At 37.6% G+C, this 24,715-nt stretch overlaps 1 protein-coding gene and 1 non-coding gene across 2 annotated transcripts in view; both read right to left on the reverse strand.

The window, feature by feature from the left end:
- The window catches only part of LOC124546011 (toll-like receptor 13), a 177,644-nt gene that overhangs the window by 92,342 nt on the left and 60,587 nt on the right, over positions 1-24,715 (reverse strand). Inside the window, exons 5-6 of the mRNA XM_047124982.1 lie at positions 22,100-22,270; positions 8,596-8,821 (exon numbers count right to left, since the gene is read on the reverse strand). Of these exons, the coding sequence (XP_046980938.1) occupies positions 8,596-8,821; positions 22,100-22,270 (397 nt within the window). The remainder of the gene's footprint in view (positions 1-8,595; positions 8,822-22,099; positions 22,271-24,715) is intronic.
- Positions 10,112-10,185, reverse strand: Trnat-ugu. The gene has a single exon. It is a non-coding gene; the product is annotated as a tRNA-Thr (tRNA).

Genomic DNA, 24,715 nt, shown 5'->3' on the forward strand with positions numbered 1-24,715 from the left:
ATGTCCTAACTACAATCCTATTACGCGTATCTTGATGATTTAATCATTTTCTCCAGCACACCAGTAGAGCACGAGCACCACCACAAACTAGTTTTTGACATGCTAGCACAGAACAGAGTGATCATTAATGATGTTGAGCATCAGTTGCAGCAGTGCAACATAACCTTCATCAGTCGCTTCATTGACGCTAAAGTATCCACCTTACTCCCAAAAAAATGGAGCAGATCAAATTGCCACCACCACCGCTACCAATGGAATATCATTTATTTATTTATTTATATACTTGTTCCATAGATCTGTACATGTGAGCAAGTCACTCAGATGTGGAACGTGTCAATGTACATAATAAAATACATAGAATAAAGACATTGTTATAGTATTAATAACAGTGCACAAAAGTCACTTATTAGCTTAAAAACTACTCAACATAAATGTGAAGATAGCAGTTTCATATTTAGGGCATTATTGCATCTATTTTAACCTTGAACAGTAATCAAAACTCCCCACTTTGGGTTTAAAAGTGACCCAAAAATGGAAATGAGAAAAACACGAATTTTTACATTAGGGCATTATTACATTATTTTAACAGTAAACAGTGTCAAAAACTTTAAAAACATCTTTCCAATCTGGGTTTTACTTATTTCTCTGAAAGAATTCCTCTAGTGAATAAAGTGAGGTCTCAAGTAAATAATTTCTCAAGCTACGTTTAAATACTGATGTACTACTCCTTATACTTTTGATGCTGTTGGGTAGGGAATTGAAAATTTTCGTTCCAGCGTACTTTACCCCTTTCTGAATAAGTGTCAAGTTCTTTAACTCACAGTGGAAATCCTCTTTTCTTCTGGTGTTATGTTCATGATGTAGGCAATTCGTTTCATACAGAGTGGGGTTATTTATTATGAAGCACATTAGTGAATATATGTACTGAGATGTTGCTGTCAGTATTTTAAGTCATTTAAAAAGATTTCGACATGAGGTTCGTGGGGGCACACCACAAATGATTCTTATTGCTCTTTTTTGTGCTGTGAGGATTTTCTTTGCGGCAGGTGTATTGCCCCAGAAGATGATGCCATAACACATGACTGAATGAAAATAGCCAAAGTAAGCTGACTTTGAGATGGTAATGTCATTGAAGCGTGACAAAATTCGTAAAGCAAATGTTGCCGACATCAGCCGTTTTAGTGTTTGTAGAACGTGATGTTCCCAATTCAGCCTACTGTCCATGTATACGCCTAGGAATTTTGATAAGTACACTTGCTTTATCATCTGATCATTCTGTGTGATAACTATTTCTTTTGGGTTTTTGTGGGTTGTCTGGAACTGGATAAAATTGTTTTTTTTTTCAGGTTTATTGAAACGGAGTTAATACTAAACCAACCCAGAACTTCTTTAATGATATCATTGACCTCGGATTCTAAGTCAGTAGCTGACACATTATCCACCACAATGCTCGTATCATCAGCGAACATTGTAAATTTACACTTCTTATTGATGGATAAAGGCAGGCCATTAACATATATGAGGAACAGCAAGGGCCCAAGCACTGATCCCTGTGGCACTCCATGCTGCACAATTCCCCACTCAGAGTCCACTGTATATTGTGATACACTATCTGAAACATCTAGAATAATCTTCTGTTTCCTGTTTTTGAGGTACGATTTTAACCAGTTCCCTACAGTTCCTGTAATTCCATAATGACAGGCCTTCTTGAAGAGTATCTGGTGATCTACACAGTCGAACGCCTTTGATAGGTCGCATAAGACACCAATTGGCAGCCTCTTGCTGTTTATAGACTCTAGAACATCATTTGTGAATGAGAAAATTGCATTATCTATTGAAACTCCCTTTTGAAAACCAAACTGCTGACTGTTAATGATGTTCAGGTCACCAAGGTGTGCCAGAATCCTGTTGTACAGAGCTTTTTCTAGGACTTTTGAAAATGTTGTTAATAGAGAGATAGGGCAATAGTTTGACACATTTGTAGCATCCCCTGCTTTGTACAGGGGCCTGACAACAGAGTATTTCATTCTATCTGGAAACACTCCTTGTTGCATGGATGTGTTGCAGATGTGAGACAAAACTTCTGTCACTTCACTACAGCAAGCCTTCAACAGCTTGCTTGAAATATCGTCAATACCAGCAGAATGTTTATTTTTCAAAGACTGTATGATTTTTTTGATTTCATTGGCAGTAATGGGAAGCACACTTATTTGACTGAAAAGTTCTGGAAAATTATTTTTCATTATACGGGCAGCTTTATCTACAGAACCATGGCAACCTATCTGTGTTGGGACAGTTAAAAAATGTTGGTTAAAGACTTCAGCAATTTCCTCACTATTAGTTATCTCTGAGTTGTCAACAGTTAAAACAATATTTTTGTCTTTGGTGTAGTTTACAGTCCCTGTTTCTCTCTTTATCACATTCCAGATTGTTTTAATTTTATTTTCAGAATTAGTAATTTCAGATGCTATACACATACTTTTAGAGTTTTTAATTACTTTGGCAAGAATTTTACAGTAGAGTTTATAATGTTTTAGCTGAGCAGGGTTGTTAGAAGTCTTTGATGCTATGTAGAGTTGTCTTTTTCTCTGACAGGAAGCTATGATGCCCTTAGTGAGCCATGGTATTTTTGCAGCCCTTGCAGGTTGGACTCTGTATGACTTTTTTGGAAATACACTTTCAAAGATACCTGCTATCTCATTTGTGAATAAATTGTATTTTGAATTAGCAGTTTCTGCTAGATAAACAGGTGTCCAGTCAGTATGCTGAAGACATGATCTGAACGTTTGAATAGCTTCCTCACTTATTTTCCTTACTGTTTTCCATCTAAGTGAGGTGTCACTCAGAGGAATTCCCAAGCTGTTGAAAGTAACTCGTCCGTCATGGTCAGACAGACCATTTGTAACCATTTCAATATTAATATGGTTGACTTTACTCTGATCAACAAAAACGTTATCAATGAGAGTACTGGAAGAGGTTGTGGTTCTGGTGGGCGAGCTAACCACGGGAACAAGGTTGTACGTGCACATGAGATTTTCAAACTCCACCTTGCAGGGAGAATTAACCAAGAAATCTATGTTAAAATCCCCAACAACTACCATGCCCCTATTTTTTCTACTTAAGTACAACAAAAGAGTATCTAATTGTTTAACAAACACTTTAAAATTTCCAGATGGTGCCCTGTAAACTGCCACAACTGTTAATCTGGAGACTGTGTGTGGCACCTCTATAGCACATACTTCAAAATGAAGCTCAAAGCAGAATCTTTGTACATCTATTGCCATGAACAAGACATTGTTTTTTACATATACAGCTACTCCTCCTTTGTCCATATAGTACCTGCAATAAGATGTTGCCAAAACATAGTTGGGAATAGGGACCACTTCAATACCAGCAGTGATGTGGTGTTCTGTTAGACACAGAATGTGGGCACTGTTTATACCTTTTGTGTCTTCTATATTTGCTGTGAACTGATCCAGCTTGCAGTATAGGCCTCTTATGTTCTGATGAAACACTGTTAACTTTTGTTTGTCTTTAATTGTATTGCTGTTTGAGTGAACTTTCGTTTGTGTATTAATTACTTGTTGCAGATTTTTGTTACTGGACCAAATCCTGCTAGAGTTGGCCCAGCTCACTAGTTTCCCTCGTTAGTTAGGGCTATGACTGGTCTGCTTTCATGATCGTTATTGTTTAGGCCTATTATTTCATGAAAAACTTTTCCAATGTCTGCTGCTAGTTTATTTTTGCCAAACTAATTTAGATGTAGTCCATGCTTTGTGAAGCAGTGTGTCTCATACCTGTCTGTATCCAGTAGTGTCACATTCGTAAACTTAGTGCAAAAGTGTTTCAGTTTACTATTCGTTAGGCGAATTTCTCTGTTCACACAAGACCAGTCTGCCAGGTCATATCTCGTGGGCACATGAATTATGCCATTTATTAGCGATGATCAGCTTATACTGATGCCACCTCCCTAATGCTACCACCAACTTTCTACCTCTAACCGAAATACTAGCAGGGGAAAAAAATCAACATGTGCCAGCTTGAGTGGACTCCATGTATGCAATAAGCATTTCACAGCATCAAACATGACCTCACCAAGACTGCTGCCCTAGCCCAGTCTTCTCCTAGTGCTCACTATCAGTCACCAAGGATGAAAGCAACTATCTTTTCAGCATTCTAAAACAGGAACTTGTAAGTGTTACGCAACTCAGTTGTCACAGAAACTGTCTAATTCACAACAAAAAGAGCTAAAAATATAAGTCAAAAGTGGTGTAGCGGTGGGGTGGGATGCACTGCCACCCAAGACAGAATTCCTGTAATTGCAAGTATGACAGGTAAGACTTTTGACGCACATTGCTAAAGTAGTCTGTCATTGAGGTAGACTATTTTGAAAGAAATCCAGAGAAGTGAAGTGTCACATACAAAAGAAACTTGCTTGAATAACCTTACAACTATGCTTCAGAATATTAGAGGACTAAAAAACAAATCTTATGAATTTGTAGTTCCCTGCTACAGTGTCAGTTAAGGAACATAATCCATAAGAATATATCTGGTATAAACAATGATTTTTGACACATATTGCAGCTTACATAAATGTGACCAGCATATTACATGTCAGAGAACAGACTGTCATATGAAAGAGATCCCACACAAGACCCAACTACCCAGAAGCAGAAAGTTATTTCTCCATCTTGGCAGCAGTATTATCTGTTGAGTCTCCACAGAAGCCCCTTCCGTCTGTAGTGGGGTGCATAGGCAGCAGTGAGGAAAATCTGCTCTACCCAGTGGATGATGCTAAGATGATAATCTTGTAGACATTGGGAGAAGTGGTGAGATCATCCGAACTGAGATATACCGGTGTCAGGCAGGGTCAGGGATGTCACTGTGGGAAATGTCAGCTGTCTCATGTGAAGCAGTGGATGGAAGAGATAGAATCCTCAGCGCTGTGATGTGTAGAATACCATTGGTGGAGAGGCATGATGTGAGTCTGCCTGCGTTGACATTGGATGGTGTGAGAAAACTGGTGCATGATAGATTCTTTGTCCATCTGATAGTTGTAGTGACAGGTGTCAGTGATGAGGTGTTCACTAACTAACTTGATGGAGATGTCTTGCTTAAGGAGACCATGGACCTCGAAGCTGAATTTGAAAGCACTGGAAATCCTTGGCAGTGGAGGAGGTACATCAGGTGTAAGCTTGGCGCATACAGTGTCTGATAGTGTCGATGTGGGCTTTAATCTGTTAAAGAAGATAGTGGAGCATTTACAGTTAACAACAATGTTAAATGTGTTCACGCCACATTGGACCAATATACAGGCCAGAATACGAGGCATGTAGGGCAGGCTCCCATGTCACAGAGTGTGACATGGAAATAACGACCAGCCTTTAACCCTTTGTGTAGTATGCTGCAGTGTGGTATCTGCTGGTGGGATTGGTTGCACAATTCCATGAATAAGGCGGACTCAAATTGGCTTCCCTGATCACTCATGATAGAACCCAAGATATCAGTGAATGCTTTGGCAACTGATTCTGCCATGATGCCTCTGATCAAAGTGGCTTCTACCCATCCCACAACTATGTCTATGATGGAGATGGTATACTGGAACCCTTCTGGCTCTGGGAGAGGCCCAGTGGACATGTTGAAAGTGGTCATGTATAATCTCGAATCTGCCTAGTGGAGGCTTTGTCTTGGGGCAACTTTACTACTTTTGCAGGCAGTGCAGGTGTGAGCACAGGTCTTACAGTCATTTTTACATTTGACCAGATGAACCATTCTATTGCATGGTTGAATGACAGTCGAATCTTGGGGTGTGAAAGATTGTACATGGTGTCAAACACAGCTTTCCAGAAAGGACTGGGTATGAATGGACTGAGTCTGCTCTGGGAAATGTCATACAGCACACATTTAGTACTACTACTAGTAGTAGTAGTAACTTTATTAATCTGTAGATTTCTTTTTACAAGGATATAGGATACGTCAAAGTATTTACAAGTTTAAATTAATGATATGAATATAATAGAGGGAAACATTCCACGTGGGAAAAATATATCTAAAAACAAAGATGATGTGACTTACCAAACGAAAGTGCTGGCAGGTCGATAGACACAAACAAACACAAACATACACACAAAATTCAAGCCTTCGCAACCAATGGTTGCTTTGTCAGGAAAGAGGGAAGGAGAGGGGAAGACAAAAGGGTGTGGGTTTTAAGGGAGAGGGTAAGCAGTCATTCCAATCCCGGGAGTGGAAAGACTTACCTTAGGGGGAAAATAGGACGGGTATACACTCGCACACACACAACACACATATCCATCCACACATATACAGACACAAGCAGACATATTCAAAGGCAAAGAGTTTGGGCAGAGATGTCAGTCGAGGCGGAAGTGCAGAGGGAAAGATGATGTTGAATGACAGGTGAGGTATGAGCGGCGCCAGCTTGAAATTAGCGGAGATTGAGGCCTGGTGGATAACGGGAAGAGAGGATATATTGAAGGGCAAGTTCCCATCTCCGGAGTTCAGATAGGTTGGTGTTAGTGGGAAGTATCCAGATAACCCGGATGGTGTAACACTGTGCCAAGATGTGCTGGCCATGCACCAAGGCATGTTTAGCCGCAGGGTGATCCTCATTACCAACAAACACTGTCTGCCTGTGTCCATTCATGCAAATGGACAGTTTGTTGCTGGTCATTCACACATAGAATGCGTCACAGTGTAGGCAGGTCAGTTGGTAAATCACATGGGTGCTTTCACACGTGGCTCTGCCTTTGATCGTGTACACCTGTCGGGTTACAGGACTGGAGGTCCCATGCACCCTCCCACCACCACCTACTCCTGTCCTGTAACCCGGAAGGTGTACACGATCAAAGGCAGAGCCACATGTGAAAGCACCCATGTGATTTACCAACTGACCTGCCTACACTGTGACCCATTCTATGTGGGAATGACCAGCAACAAACTGTCCATTCGCACGAATGGACACAGGCAGACTGTGTTTGTTGGTAATGAGGATCACCTTGTGGCTAAACATGCCTTGGTGCACGGCCAGCACATCTTGGCACAGTGTTACACTGTCTGGGTTATCTGGATACTTCCCACTAACACCAACCTATCTGAACTCCGGAGATGGGAACTTGCCCTTCAATATATCCTCTCTTCCCGTTATCCACCAGGCCTCAATCTCCGCTAATTTCAAGTTGCCGCCACTCATACCTCACCTGTCATTCAACATCATCTTTGCCTCTGCACTTCCACCTCAACTGACATCTCTGCGCAAACTCTTTGCCTTTGAATATGTCTGCTTGTGTCTGTATATGTGCGGATGGATATGTGTGTGTGTGCGAGTGTACACCCGTCCTTTTTTCCCCCTAAGGTAAGTCTTTCTGCTCCTGGGATTGGAATGACTCCTTACCCTCTCCCGTAAAACCCACATCCTTTCGTCTTTCCCTCTCCTTCACTCTTTCCTGACGAAGCAACCGTTGGTTACGAAAGCTTGAATTTTGTCTGTATGTTTGTGTTTGTTTGTGTGTCTATCGACCTGCCAGCACTTTCATTTGGTAAGTAACATCATCTTTGTTTTTAGATATATTTACAAGTTTAGATCAATTTAAAATAAGCTAATTCATATACACGTATATTTACAGACTTCTAGTTAGAGACAGTCATTAGATTTACTCCTGGTATACAATACTTTGTTTATAAATAACTTATTAAATAATGTAATGCCACAAAGCAAATAATGTTATGCCCTGAAAGCAGTAGTGTTCAGGGCTTAGTGCAGTGTTCAGGTTGTGGAGTAGGACTGTGATCTGCTGATTGTCAGATTATGCATCAGTGAGTTGGTCATAGTCTATGTGTGATGTGGTCATCGATATTCTGGACAGGTGGTCAACAATGATATTTTCTGCACCCTGAAGATGTGACATTGACAGTAAATTGGGTGATATAATCCAGCTGGTGGAACCAGGGACAGAACCAGTTGATGGGTTTCTGATGGGGACAATGAGCTGTGTAGACTAAGATGATCAGCCATTGTCCTGAAAGTAATGCAGGCCTTCATATATGGCAAGCAGTTCACTGTCTGAATGACAGACTACTTTAGCACAACAGTCAAAAGGCTTACCCCTCACACCTGCAATTACAGGAATTTTGCCTTGGGGGATAGTTTTCCCACCCCACCCCCGCAACTCTTTTGGCTTACATTTTTAGCTATCGACTCAGGTAATCTATTTATCCCATTCTTCATCATTAAAAGAGATTTCTGATGACATGAATGTGATGACTGTATAATGGCATCATTTTTCATTATAAGATGTGAAAAGCACCAATGGCATGTAATATGCTATATATATAAATGCATACATATGGCTATCACTCACCCACACTTGTTGGTTGTACTGACTCTTCTGTGTTTCATTGTTATTTTCAACTACATAACTTATGTGCATGTGTATTCTGTAGATTCATAAGTGTAGCGAATAATGCAAAACAACACAGTATATTTTAGTTTGTTTAACACTGTTTCAAGTCTTAGCTGAATTATAAATCTTACAACAAAGTATTTAATTCTGGTCAAATTGCAGAAAATTTACTTACCTACAGACATATGTTAGAGGGTTGCTTTGGAGTGAAAGTACTTCAAGTGAACCATTCACCATTTCAAGTGCACTTCTTGGTACATCTTGCAAACCAAGTGATTTCAAACCCAGTGCTTTTAACTCTGTCAAGTTAGAGGACAGAATATTTGTCAGGTTATGTTCATTCATATTGGTATATGCTAGCTCCAGAATCCACAAACTGTCTTTGACTGGAAGAAGAACTCCTGAAAAATGTTTTATTATTTTGGTACTGTGAAAACGGACAAGCTCAACATGGAATTGTTAAAGACATTTTCATTTTACTACAGCTTCTGCTTGCATTTCATCCAGTTAGAGGAATAAACATAAAAATTGTTATAAGAAGCTGCTAAATTATCCTACACATGCAATTTCTCTTACTGCTCTATGTATCAGTACTTTGCATTTTACAAATGCAGTATTTCCTTGTATTTGTTTAAATGGCATTTTTAGCATTGCTGTGGTAAGGAGAAACACAGTGGAAAGGAGTAGTCTTGGTCTGTATAAGCAATCATCCTTTATTTATGGAAACCCTGAAAAATTAAAATCTGGTTGATTTAATGGGAATTTTAAACTTGTGCATACTTTGACATTTCCAGTACATCAGTCAGTACATCAATTTACTCATTTTACAGGCTAACATGATAATAAATGTAGCAGTTTTAACTGAAGAACATTGGATGTACTTGAGATGTGAAATTCTTCATCTACTGTTGATTCACTGGGTGTTCTGCAAACCATCCAGTGCATATACCCAGGAGAGAAACCAGTCTAGTCCATTAATGACATCCTCCTTTCTTACAGTGTCAAAAGAAGGAAGTGATGTTCTGCTTTGTGCCTGTGCATGTATAAATTATAGGGAGCTAATTGGCAGATGCAACAGCCCAGGGGACATACATCATACAAATTGTGGCACAATGCAAGCTCCCCATTACAGCCTGCATCAAATGTACTTGCGTTAACTCAGAACAATCTTGAATGATAGAGAAATATCCTGGTAAATGCTACTGAGTCCACATAAAAAGAAACTATGAAGATGTCAAATGGTTGCTCAGTTTCAACTGCTCACATCTAAATATTGACCAATCTAGTTTTTATTTATCATTTTCGTTTTGATGACAGTGACTTTGCAATAAATGTGCATCTCACAGTCAGGTGACAGAAGTTTGTGGAACTTTCTAAAATGTCTCCAAGAGGTTTTCATAGTTCCACTACTTTATTAATTTCTCTTCTCAATATTCAGTAAGTGGTAATTTGAGTGTCAGCTCTCCTTTGCAGTGGTGAATCATTGGCTGACTCCTGTACAGTTCCAACTATGATACATTGTAAGAGGAACCATTTTAGTCTATATATATGAAGACAATAACTGTTCTCGAAAGAAATGAATACTGTTGATGACCGTGCAGCTTTTCCCTGGAATAAATGATAACTAACTGAAACTCTCAGCTGCCAACAGGTTTTGTTGATATACCTCAATGTGGACGGCTGAAAATGTGTGCCCCGACCGGGACTCGAACCCGGGATCTCCTGCTTACATGGCAGACGCTCTATCCATCTGAGCCACCGAGGACACAGATGAATAGCGTGACTGTAGGGACTTATCCCTTGCACGCTTCCCATGAGACTCACATTCCCAACCGTCTACAATTCTACATATGTAATGTACCATATAGACATTTGCCCATCCACCTGTCGGCAGCTGAGGGTTTCAGTTAGTTGCAAGGAAAACTCTTTGTTATGTATCATAAATCATAACATTTTATTCAAGAAACAAGAAAAAATTTCAACTATGGCACACTGGCATCAACTCATTGCTGTGGCAACAATGTATCAAAAAATTTTGTTGAGTATGTATTGTAAAATCTCTATCACCTGATGTCTGTGAGAAATAATTACTGGTTTTTGATGTTCTTACTTTAATATCTAAATCTTGACATATACAGCATGAGACTCATAAGATGTAACTGTTATTTTATGAACAGTTCCAGATATCAAAATGAGTTTTTACACAATTGATAGCATGCTGAGGGGCACACAATGTGTTGTATGAATAACGCTCTGAACTCTGGTATCAACCAAGACATTGGATCAAGGGCTTTTTTTAAACTGCATTCATTAGTTGTTGAAACTACAATTTCAAGTGCTTGTTTATACTGACACAGAAACATATCATGAGAAAAAAGCTAGTAATGTACCAACATTGGAAAGAATTGAGGCCAGAGTCACCTATTGTGGTGAGAGTGTCACCATGTAGAGCTCTGACCCCAGGCTCCATCATTGGAAAGGATGAACTACTGCATACAGTGGCCAACTACGTCCCCTGGTTTGACTTCTCTTGATTTCTTTCTAAGACCCAAATACACTAGATTATATATGCCATCAAATTGCCAAAGCATGTAATGGCACACAATCCAGTATACTTTCATTTGTTCATTTATCTCTCAAATGGTGACTGTATATGTGCCTTGCCATTGATGATAAACAATTTGAGCATATACTTAAGTAAAGTGTAAAATTGCATTTCGTTAAAAAAAGTATTTATTATGTGGGTGACATCTTGCAAGCATTCTGAATATAATTTTTAAACAATGGATAGAATGTAACAATATTATGAAAAGAATAGTTGCTACTCACCATATAGTGGAGATGCTGAGTCATAGATAGGCACAACAAAATGACTGTCGGAAAGATCGCTTTTTGTTGTGCCTATCTGCGACTCAGCATCTCCATTATATGGTGAGTAGCAATTATCCTTTTCATAATACAGAATATAATTTTTTGTTTATTTAAAGTGTATGGCACCTAATTACAATTTCAAACAGTATCTATAGAAACATTTGTCTGACAGCAAGCATTTTAGTTGTATGAAGCATTCAGGCACCTCTAGGGAAAGATAAGTCAAGTCAGATGTCTCTCTCTCTGTCTCTCTCTCTCTCTCTCTCTCTCTCTCTCTCTCTCTCTCTCTCTCTCTCTCTCTCTCTTTGTCTCTCTCTCTTAGACACACACACTCAGGGTGGGGCAAATAAAAGTGCTCAGAAGAGTGGATGTGTCTATGTGTCTGGATGTGAGTGGATGCACATAACCCCATCCTGTGGTGCATGCATCACGTGTATGCCCGTCACATAATCCACATTGATTCAGAGCATAGTGCAGGCTGTGTTGGTGTGAGTAGACCAGTGGAAAGGGGATGATGGTACAGTGGAGCAGAGGGAATTCACTGTGAAAAGTTATGTGACAACGAAGTCATGGAAATGGTGTGTCAGGTGTTTCCTGAGAAGTTTAATGGCATCAAAGTGTCAATAAAGAGTACCATGCAAGCCTTAGTCCAAAAACAGCATCAGACAGAATCTGTTTTGAACAAGTCAAAAAACATTCCAAAATGTCAAAGTTTTAAACATGGCTGCTTGGTTCAGTCACCATTTCTAAATTTAAACAAATGAGATCTTGGTCACTATTGTTTTTAGTCTTATTGACCAGGTTTCAACACTTCTAAGAGTTCCTTCATTAGAATTAAAACAATTAAAATAGCCTATAACATATATAACAAAATATTGCTTTTTACATTATGCACTGAACAATATTCATTATAATTTTCATCTGTCTACCCTTGAATGTTAAGTAGCCAAGTTGTACCTGCAGCTAGTAGATGGCACTCTTGATGCAATGTCAGGTTCACCTGGCCACACTTGTTAATGCAGGCACCTCAGTCCGTTGCAACCTGTGGCTGTACAGGTACGAGCAGTCCATAGTGGTTTGCCTTCATGCATGCTTTTTATATATTTTGTGACTAATGCCCTTCTGGCCTGTTAATTATTTTATATGTGACATGTAAGTACTGCCTCTGTCTTTTATTGTTAGTCAGTACTTATACCTTCTTTTAAATAAAAAATGTCTTTTCCTATACATTTGTAACTATGTTATAGGCCATTTTAATTGTTTTAATTCAGATGAAGGCACTCTTAAAAGTGTTGAACCCTGGTCAATAAGACTAAAAGTAATTGTTACCAAGGACTCATTTGTTTCAATTTTAACTCCAAAATGTGCCTGCACACCAGAAAATGTGGCTGCAGTTGACTAAAAAATGCTTCCGAATTCTACCAAATCAACCTGATACCTGTCGCACGAGACTGACATGGCACATCAACCATGCAGACGTATTCTACAGCTGGACTTGCACATGCTTCCCCACCAAGTGTCTGTTGTTCATGCATTGAAATCAGTAGAGGCTCCTGTTTTGTGAGTGGTTCTTCACTGAGATAACAATGAATGGCTTGTACATGGATCTATTGTTTATGTCTGATGAAGCCTCATTTCACTTGAGTGGTTATGTCAACTCACAGGTTCTGGGGAGTGAAGGATACACATAACTTCCAATAACTTCCATGAAACACCACTGCATTAGCAGAAGATTGGAGCTTGGTGCATTCTATCTTCACATCACATTATTGGTCCCACCTTCTTTTATCAGATGCTGACTTCGACACATTACATTGCCAACATTTTGAAACCATTTGTGGCAACATTAATGGAGGAGGAAAAGATGTACAATTACTTCCAACAGGATGGAGCAACTGCCCATACAACCTGTCAAACCTTGGAGCACATTTACACAATCTTCACATCTGACAGAGATTATAGCAGAGGTCAGAGTGTTCACAGCCCTAGCTAGCCACCCAGGTCACCTGATCTGTCAGTGTGCAATTACTTTGTGTGATGGGCTCTTAAGTCCAAGACATATTGCAACAACCCTCATAGTCTTCAAAAACTGCAGCAGAACATTTCAGAGGACATTGCAGGAATTCTAGCAGTCCAGCTTTGAACTGCCTTCAGCAACTTGCTGACCAGGGCTGAAAAGTGCAAAATGATGAATGGTGGTCACCTTCAACATCTGCTATAGCCAGATTAGTACTGTATTTCCTTTTCTATGCTGTATTTCTTTTTACCCTGGAACTCTGTTCTCTGGGCCACTGTTATTTGCCCCACCAAGTCTAAGAAATTTAATTCAGTAGGCTTTTGTGAAAAGAAAAAATAGGACTCTTTTATCATTATGAAGTATGAAAACCAACATTTCTGTTTTGGTTTTCAACAAATAAGCAACAACAGGGAGGATTTAAATGGAAAATTGGCTGAAGTAACTGTAATTCTTTCCACAAAAACCCAGAAATATACAGATGTTTGAAATAGTTTTCATAAGTACCATATGATGTAACAAACGCTAACAAGTGCTGCAACAGGTATCTGTATCTGTGTCATATAGGAAATAAGGTTTTATCTTGGTAGATAGGCCTGTTTTTCTGCATACAGTGGCAGAGACTGGCATGAGAGCTCTGCTTGGTGGTGTTTACACTTCAATAGCTGACTGTGGCTGCATTGCTTTCCAAATTTAGTACATTTCTCAGATATTTTTGTGAAAGGTTTCAAGGTCAACATTAACAAGTGCTTATCATGAAATTATATTTCCAAGAGCTACTGATGCAATAATGAAAAGTATACAGTTCCATTTAAAAAAAAGATACTTCTTGCAATATCTCAGTCGATATTAAAGTTTACAGCATTATCTGTATAAAACATTATGTACCCCTTAGCTTACTGTCAACCATCAAAAGCCTCATTTTGATACCTGGAACAGTTCACAAAATAAAAATGGTGCTACCTCTTCTGAGACTCACACGGCACATGAAGAAGTTCTGAGCATTACTTTACCCTTAGATTTCTGAAAGTGTTTTATGAGTTAACAAATAATGTGCCTCCAAAAATTTGTGGAAAATCTTTTCCATTTGCAGCACCATAGACAATATGCACCTGATTTTATTTGTAAAGGGACATGGATTTTGTGTATAATGATAAGTTTGCTCAGACTGAAGTACAAAATGTTTCATAACACAAAAATTAGCTATATTTGGCAATAAAGACAATAATTCAAAATGTGATGCTCTAGGTTCCATTAAAAAAATTCATTGAACATAAAAATGTGTACCTCCTAACAAGGGATTTTTGTGCAGTTGCTCAAGGAAGGTTCACATTATCTTTGCACTCACTGGAGGTGTCAGTAGCACATAAATGTCCACTTCAGTTGGTGGACCTGATGAGTAGACATTGCTGCTTTCACATCAACTGCACCAAATATTAGGAGCCATGTTGCACGTAGAACGTTAACTTGGTCCATATTCTTTAAAGTAGACTACATGCATAGTGGAAGCCTGCCAAGAATCCTCTCACTACTCATCATCGATCAGCCTAGTGAATATGATTTGATGAAATACACAGCTGAAGAATTAATAATTTATGCAAAGTTTTGTTTAATGATGATGGTAGATTCTGCCTTCTCTACAATGATGTCCACTTGTGAGTGTACTAACAACCAATAGAATCCATCAGGCACTGATATTCAGAACCAACTCCAGGCATCATAGCACAAGGATCTTACTATATTTCATTTTGGAAGCATTGTATGAGATATTATTCTCTAACCCTTGTCTTGTTCTTCATATATTGGTTGTTGGTAAAGATACACACATCAAATACTGTTGCTCATTTCTGGAACAAATAGTTACTTTATTTCTAGAACAATTTACAGACTTTTAGTCTATCTTCCAAACTTATTTATTACTAACTGATCCAGTAACATATTGTTTTCTTTAATATATCTTGGAACATATAATGCAACAGTTCACCTGCCAGTTGTTAATGCTTCTGTTCACCTCAATCTTGAATTATCACATCAGGCCATTAACATGCAATTTTACTGTGTAAGTATAAAATAATTTCTCTTTTAAGCTATTCCTGTTATGTACTGCTTCTTCTATCAATAATAAATACATACTTGAAAAGTCTTCATCAGCCTACTTGCATATAAAATTCACTTTCTCTTCTCATGAAAATTCTTCGATTGCTATGTCAAAATTTACAATGCTTATACACCTCTGATGTTATGTGAGAGAACACTGAAAAGTATCCGACACATTTAGAACCTCATCTAGCCCACTTTCTTCCCATTCGTATGATGTCAGGCACATATGCAATTCTATTAAGACAATCATTGTGCATATACTTCTCACATTACCCAATTGTTCTTTCCAGATTGATAATTATCTTCCCTACCAATCACCATCACCAGAACCAATCCTCAATAAAATTGTGTGCTGAATACTGGATGGCATCTGATCCATTCTGCATGACAGCCTGCATGTCTTGGTCATTTGCACAGTGTGTTGAAGTAGTGTTGAACACTACCTCTTTACTTCTGTAATCCTCTCCATGCACAATTGCTGCACTGCAACGACGAGGCTTGTCAGGACACAGAAATTGTTGTTCAAGACAGTCTGCCCACAGGCATAAGACCCTGTGATTATGGTCATATATGATGTACAGTTAGTATAAAATGTAAATAAAAGTTCCTTCATATCTGGCCATAATTTCCGTGTATTCATTTTTCATTTGCCACTAAACCATAGCTGAACTCAAAATTTATACAAAGTAAATGTCATGTCGAGCAAATCTTTGTTGAGTCAGTTCATTTGCCTGTTACATTTTTTAAAAAGTTATGTTATAGTTGTGGCAGATCATGTATACAGTTTCTGGTTCATTTTGTATAAGATATTCTGATACTTTTTAATTTTAAACAGTGATTACTTTTGTGACATTCAATCCCTGTTTGCGTGCAACATCTTACTTCATTCCATAGCACATTCTTATGGGGAAACCTAACTAAAGACACACCTAGATCTTCTACCAATTACTTTCAACTTTTTTCACAAAAAATCCTATCTTGTGTCACTTATTGCTGATAGTAATACCAGTTTCAAGTACATTATTTGTAGCAAGAAACTTGAAGTACTGTTTATCATTACCTGTAGTGCATCTTCTATTGCACTAAATCAATACATAAATTTTGTGATGATTAGCCAGAGAACTAGCTTTTGAAACAGATGAAACTGATACAGTTCCAACCCAAATATTATAATCTTCATGCTGCAGAGATAAAGCTAACATTTTGTTGGTTATAATGAATTCTAATGATAGACAACAACAAATACATTTTGAAATATGGGAATCTAACTGGTCATGGTCTCAATGAAAGTGTTCCATTGGAGTGAATGAAGGAAGCTACAAAATCCCTATATGATGATAGCCATATTAATAGATTCCACTTTTTTTATCAATTTGCTATCAAACCTGATGCAAGAGAAAGGAGGAGTGTGTTTAATGCGTGAGTGTCACTAAAAAAAAACTTATTTATTGGGAAGGGGCATACTCTTAAAAAGCTGAAAACCCAGAGACAGGTCTTCATTACTGCCATGACATCACTCAAGAAACGTGATTTCCGACTTCCAACATCTCTGAAGATATAAGATAAACTTCAGAAGGAATATCGTCTGACGGAGGGTAGCTCTGAACCAGTGTTACAACTAGAGGAAGGAGTGCCACCATTTGTGAAGGCCACTAAAATCATTTGGACCCCATATCAAATAGAATAACAGAAGCTGATCCAAATTCACTTCAAAACATTCACACTACATCATTGTCCTGAAATTGCCACCACTACAGATAAAGGCTACATCTGCATATATGTTCCTTCACTCCCAGCCCGCAATCGCACCCTGCATCTACCCCCTTATGAGTTGTTCAGTTGACTTGTTCTCCTCCATTTCATTAAAGTTTTTGGTACTGAATCACTTGTTGGTGGTTTCTACCCTCTCCCATATCATCATTATGACTGGAATTACCACAACTCCATGTAGGTCCCTGGTTCAGCCCCTGGTCAGTCTTCAGATTTTTGTATCTCACTTGTCACTTCTTTCACCTCTGGCAATGGCTGTTAATGGATGATACAGGAAACCAGAATCAGAAATGCTGACCTTCAAAAAGTTTCTTGACTAAGGAAGATACACAAATAATGCCACAGTTCCCCTCTCACACCTCTACAAATATCAGTAACATAGCTATTAATGTCAGTGACACTAAGAGGCAGATACAACTGCTAAAATTAAACAAGGCTCCATAGGATAAGGCTCCACAGGATCCCCATCACATTCCATACAGAATTTACAAGTGGGATAGCTGCCATTTTAATCATATATATACCATAAGTCTATTGAACAGAAAACTGTCCAGTTTAAGTCACACTGTTCAACAAGAAGGATAGTCAAAGTAATCCATAAAACTACTGACCGGTACTCTTGATATCCATTTGTTCTAGAAACTTAGAACATATTCTAAGCTCAAATGTAATGAGATATATCAAACAGAAATTTCGTCTGTGCCATCTAGCATGGATTCGAATAACATCAATGATGTGAAACCCAGCTCATGTTTTTCTCATACAGAATCCTGAAAGCAATGGGTCAAAGCAGCCAGAAAGATGCAGTAGTTCTTGAGTTCCAATACACATTTGACTCAGTACCACACCTATTCTTATTACTGAAAACATACATCTGGGATATCAAGCAAAATTTGTGACTGGAGTGAGTATTTCTTGACAGGGAGGAAAGAGCACATTATCTTGGATATTGATAGTAACTTCAGACTTTCACAGTTTATGGAGTTATCTGTAATGAAGTACTGTCTGATAAAAGCTGTGCAAATATTCAGTTATATAGTTACAAGATTCAAAAGTGGTGGACATCTAGGTAACTTGCCTTAAATATTCAAAAATATAAAATTTTGTGCTTCAGAATATGAATGAAACATTGTTTCCTATGACTACAACCTCAGTTAGTGTATCACAGCTGGAATCAGTCACCTAGACACCCCCAAAATACCTGAATGTCACAGTTTGTAGGGATTTGAAATGGAATGATCACATAGGTTCGACTGCAGGTAAAGTACGTAGCTGGTTTCAGTTCATTGGGAGAATACTAGGAAATCATTCTACAAAGAAGGTTGCTTACAAAACTTTCATGTGACCCATACTAGAATATTGCTCAAGTTAGTGGAACATGTACCAAGTAGAACTAACAAGGGATATCAAGTGTGTGTAAAGAAAGGCACAAAAATGTTTACAGGTTTGTTTAACCCATGAGGTACTGTCACAGAAATGTTGAAAAACTGAACTGTCAAGTGCTTGAGGATAAGAGAACTGTCCCATGAAATCTCACTTACAAAGTTTCAAGAACCAACTTAAAGTGATAAATCTGTGAATATACTACAACTTCCCATGATTACTTCTGAAGGGATAGCAAATACGAGATCACACTAATTACAGTGCACTTAGAGACAGTTGAGCAATCATTCTTCCCACACTCTTTAAGTGAATGGAATGGGAAGAAGCACTAATAACTGATACACTGGGAACTACCCTCTTCCATACACTTCACAGTGGTTAGCACAATACGGATTTAGGTGTATATGTATATTAGAGGAAGGCAGCCTGACCGAGAGATGGAAGTTGTTGTTGAAAAATATCTCTGGATTAGAAATTATGTGATCTATGAAGCATATGTTTCAAGTTTGAAGAAGCCACATTGTTTAGTATTTGTTTGGCAGCCATAAATGGTGAATATTGTGAGCGAACTTGTGAAAATGGAGAAAATTGGCCATCGTGATGAGATACAACATTTTTTTTTAAAAAGCCTCAGCACAACCAGTATTAAAGCTGAGCTAGATTCTACTCTAGGAGAGTCTGCTTCATTGACAGCAGTAAGATATTGGGTAGCTGAGATTAAATGAATGATTAACCAAATGAGGTGATGACTCCAGAAATGGTGAAGAAAATCCGCAAAGTGGTACTGGATGAACATCAACTGACAGCTAGCAGAAATAGTAAGCATTTCAAAATTTGGACATGAGAAAACTGTGTGCAAGGTTTGTGCTGCGATTGCTCACACTCGAGCAAAAACAGTGTCACGAAGATGTTTCAATTCAGTGTTTAGCAAAGTTTCACAGCAAAAAAGCTAATTTTTTGCATCGTTTCATAACCATGGGTCCACCACTTCACTCCTGATCCAAAAGAACAATCAAAAGAATGGACACCAATTGGAGAACTGACCCCAAAGAAGATTAAGACTGTTTCATCTGCAGGCAAGGTCATGATGCCAGTTTTTTGCAATGCGGGTAGGATAATTTTCATTGACTACCTTGAAAAAAGAAAAACTATCAATGGTGAGTGTTAAGTGAACTTATTGCAATGTTTTGGTGAAGAAATCAAGCAAAAATGGCCGCATTTGGCAAAGAAGAAAGTGTTATTTCTTCAGCACACTGCACCAGCTCACAAGTCTGTTATTACAATGGCCAAAATTAATGAATTTAAAGTTTGAATTTAGCGCCCTCAGACATTTTCTGTTCCCAAACTTGAAAAAAATGGCTCGGTGGTCAAAGATTTTTAACAAATGAAGATTTTCAACAAATGAAGATGGGATGTCTGCATTTAATGACTATTTAGAGGAGTTAGACAGTTCTCATTATTAAAAGGGGATCAAACTTATTGAACATTGGTGGCAAAAAATGTATAGAGGTGAAAGGAGGTTATATTGAAAAATAAATACATTTTTTTCCAAAATTTTTGTGTTTTCTTTGTTGGGTCAGGTACTTATGGGACCACCCTCATACTACTCCCAATAGGCCCACGTCTAGTAATGACAGCTCTACCTTCACATTACACTCCATAATGCAAAGAATCCATAAAGTGGCAGAAGTTTTGTTTGTGAAATTATGTGTATCTGCTGGCCCAATACAGCAGTTACCAAATCAACTATTGAAATGACATCAGAATTTTTCTTCACAGCCAATAAATGTCATGTTTTTCATATATCCTACAAGACTATTGCTTTAAAACATATGATAGATCAGCAACATTATTAGTCAGTTGCCAAAGAGTGCTTCATACTTTCAGATTCTTCAAAGGCCGTTTAGAAGACTTACATATTCTCCATATTACATGAATGTTCAATAAATATAATTATAAATTCACTATTCAAGTACCAAAGGTTTTGTGAATATGCCAGAGAGAATATAATGCTCATGGGTTTCCAAATTTTTCATTTCAAAATGTGCACTTTTGTCAATTCAGTGTCATTCAAGGGTTTGGGCTTTGTCATGGCAGAGTAAGATGTAGACTCATGAAATATATGAGTACCTTATCCACTTAATGCTCTTTGTAAGAATGAAGTGCTTATAACAAATTAAGAACAAAATGGCTGCAAAAATAACAGCTTAACAGATATAAGGTTTTCGCAAATAAGCAATACATGTGAGCAAAGAGCACTTGCAGTAAGTGGAATTACAGTCACAGTGCCTAATAATTAATTCTACTCATCCATAATTAATGTCTGGGTAATTGACACTTAGTGCAATTAATGTTATGTAAAGTTACCTGGTTGGTTACTAGAAACCAAGATCTTCCAAATTCCAAAAATTGGAGGTTGTTCTCCTACATGCGCTGTATCTTTTCTCTCACCATTTACCTGGCCTTTATTCATTTAATGTCTTCAGTCATACACAGTTTCCATATTAATTTAGGTAAAGACACACATTTATTTAAATATATACTTTTTGTTTTATCCAAACTATCCTTTAACATTGCCAGTGTGTGATTTACAGGATATGGGTACATGGTTAATGTTAACACTAATGAACACATTATGATTTTATTCATACTTATGCACCTAAAATTTAAAAAAGATTTTTTTCACTTGCTACCAGTTTTCAAGTAGAAATTTGTCAGTGGTGTAGAAGGAGTTGTCCATATTAAATGATTTTAAGTTAGATTAAAACTTGCATCACTATCTATCAGACATTTTATGTTATTGGTTAAATGGTCAAAAATTTCTAATGGTACATACTGAACTCCTCTTTGAGCCACTGATAGCTTTAACAGTGGGTAATAAAGGTCATCTAGTGTTGTAGGTGTGGACATCACTGTTCTTCTCAAATTGTGACACGTTATTTATGACAAATTTCATTAGTGAAAATATTGTTGTGATGGTCCACCTAAAATGCCTAGCTCTTTGAAGAGGTACCAACATGGCACCTGTTGGTGAACACCACAATTTATTCAATTGCATGTTTTAGTGCAGTCAGTACTTTCTTTCTGAGTGATGAGTAATCTCATAATGGGATTAATTTTCCTGAACTTTGCCATCTTTTTCACCCACTGACCTTTTCTCTCCCATCACCTGGTTGCTGGATCGTCAATGGTGTAACTTCTGTTTACTATCTCCTTCTAACTTTCTGCAGTAGAACCTGTTCTTTCAGTCTCTCCAAAAGAATAAGTCTGAATACTAAAACCTTGATACTAAACATCATCTGCAAACTTTTCTGCTCACTATAAAACATGACATTTTTTTCATGTGATTCCCTTTCTCACTGCATATCTTATTATTAATTTTTTTTTCCTTATCTTCTGTTTGTATATAGTATGTGTAGTGAACAGCATTCATTGATACTTATAGATAAACTAAATAAGGGAATACTGATATTAGACAATATCATATAGAACGCTAGTAACTGAAAATATTCTGCTTGCTAAAAATAAACAGAAATTTTACCTGGATCAATCTTCACAATTTTATTACAACCCTCAAGATTTAGGTATCTCAATGGGGAGCCTTCCAGCCATTCAAAGAAATTACTCCCTAGAGTTTCAAACAAATTTCTTTTGAGAGAGAGAACTTCCAATGATGGCAGCATTTGCAGACTTTTATTTGAGTTAATGGCATCTGTTGAAAGATGAAAAATGATGATTAGACTTTCTATTGCTGTATGTTACTTCCAATAGAAACTGCCAATTTCAGGCTTATTTAGCATAATTTGACTTCCTGTCATTTTACACAATTATTGTATCTTCAGAGGCAAAGCAATTAAAGAGAACATAAACAAGCACACATCATGCAGAGGAATCTTCAAATGTGATGGAAATCTTGCCCATCTACCAATACATTTTCTCCTTTCTGCATATATACCTACACTCTGATAATTTCTGCGAAGTGCTTAGGAGATGATACTTTTTATCATTTATTATGGTTACTTCCTGTTCCATTTGCTTAGCAAGTGTGAAAAAATGATTAGCTGTACTCTTCTGTGGCAGCTGTTATTTGTCTCATTTTATCAGCACAACCTCTATGGAACAGATGCATAAGAGGCTGAATGATATAGTTTCTGCCCTTAAGGATGGTTCTTAAAATTTTCCCTATAGGTTATAATAATATGTGTGGTATCTTTCTTTGAGTATCTGTCAGATAAAATTTTTTATTGTTTGTCTTACACTCTCTTGCCTGTCAAACAAGAATGGCCTTTTGCATCACCCCCATTAGTCAATGAACCGTGCTAGTCTGACCTGATTTTTATCCCAAACACTCAAGAACAATTCAGGTAAAATGGCATTTGTTGTTAGGGTGCTTTAGTAGTAAAACATTTTTTAGTTCAATTGTGGTCTTCACAGCTATAATACAAGACAAAAAAATAATTTTCCCAAGACAATGACTCCTTCTCTAGGCCCAAAATTGGGTTCTGTGTTTTATTATGAAAACCCTGAACTATCTTCCATATGTAATAAGCCAGGAAACTGATATTTACTGTAAATCCAAAAGAAAATTAAAAGCCTCTTAGTTTCTAAATTTTTCATAAGATTTCCCACATATCTTACAAAATGCATGTTCCTTGCTCAAGTCTTGGTCTGTTCCACAGTTTCAATGTACGAGGAAGCTTCAAAATGGTGATCTACTCTGCTGCAGGACAGAATTGGAAACAACCCCTCAGCTATGTCTTAAGATATTTCTCCACAATACCCTTTCTTCCTGGATTGTTGGTGTCACGAGGTATGAAGGGGAGTATCAATGGGGTCTTGGAAGTATAAAGCTGGTACTGTTAGAACTGAAATTATGGGGATGTGAATTTACCAAGATAGATTATCCAGTATGTGCAATGACTATGAAAGGTAAAGTACTGGATTTGAGTATAAGTCCAGCACATTTCAATATGCTAGAAAGTTTCAAAGCAGCACACACTGTGCTGCAGAGTGGAAAATTCATTCAAGGTAGCTATTGTTGGTCATCTAGCTTTAAGGATAGCAACACCTGTATGTAAACTGATACGACAGAATATTTTATGGGGGTTAAATAGTATGTACATCTCAGATGCCATAAAAAAATCAAATGATGTGAGGCAGATTGTCAAGACTGAAGTATGTGCTGAAAAAACAACTCATTTTAAATATAAATTAGAAATTGATGGGGACACTATTACAAACCCGAGACAAATCTGTGAAGAAATCAAAAGGTACTTTGTAACTTCAAATAAAATGCACTATGCACTTCTCTCTTCTTCACATAAATCCCAATATAATGCAACATAGGTCTGATAAATTTAAACTTACTCATGTATCCTGTCATTAAGTGGTTGGTGTTATAAAATACTTTTAAAAAATCTTAAATCTGTGGGATGACATGAAATTCTAACAAAAATAAAATGCTCTACTATATAACAAATCAATCATTTGATGAAGACTGCATTTATAACAGGCTGAAATATACAGAAGTTCAATTATCCACAAAAGGAGCAGACGAGATGAGATAGAAAATTTCCACCTAGTATCAATGTCAGAGCAAACAGTCTGTAATCAGTTAAAAATGTATAACAAAAAACATAACATTATCCAAAATAAGCAACATGGATTTAAGAACGGGTCACACTACTGTGCACATTATTAATAAACTAATCACTAAAATAAGCAAATCTTGTAAGAACAAGAAGTGCATATGCAGTATATTTTGTGAGCTCACTAAAGAATTTGAGAAGGTAAACCATAAGCTGCTGCTTCACAGAGTAGCTGCTTATGGTTTCGTTAGGAAATCCTAAAGAGGGTTCTCATCATGTCTCAAAAACAGAAAACAGAGGTTAGTTATAAAACAAAAAGGTGTGAGAGCCCAGTGTAGATGGAAGGAGATACAAGCAGATGTACCCTAGGAGTCCATACTAGGCCCATTACGGTCCCTGTATTACATAAACAACATGTCATGTGAGATAACCTCATAAATAGTTCTATAGGCAGAGAGCAGCAGTAGTTCACTGTAAAAATTTAAGGGTAACTAGCACAGAATACAAAATAAACACTTCAAAAACTTGAAACTTGGATAAATAATATTGCTATGTAACTGAACCATACA

Source organism: Schistocerca americana, chromosome 8 (genome assembly GCF_021461395.2).
Source record: "Schistocerca americana isolate TAMUIC-IGC-003095 chromosome 8, iqSchAmer2.1, whole genome shotgun sequence".
Classification (NCBI taxonomy): domain Eukaryota; kingdom Metazoa; phylum Arthropoda; class Insecta; order Orthoptera; family Acrididae; genus Schistocerca; species Schistocerca americana.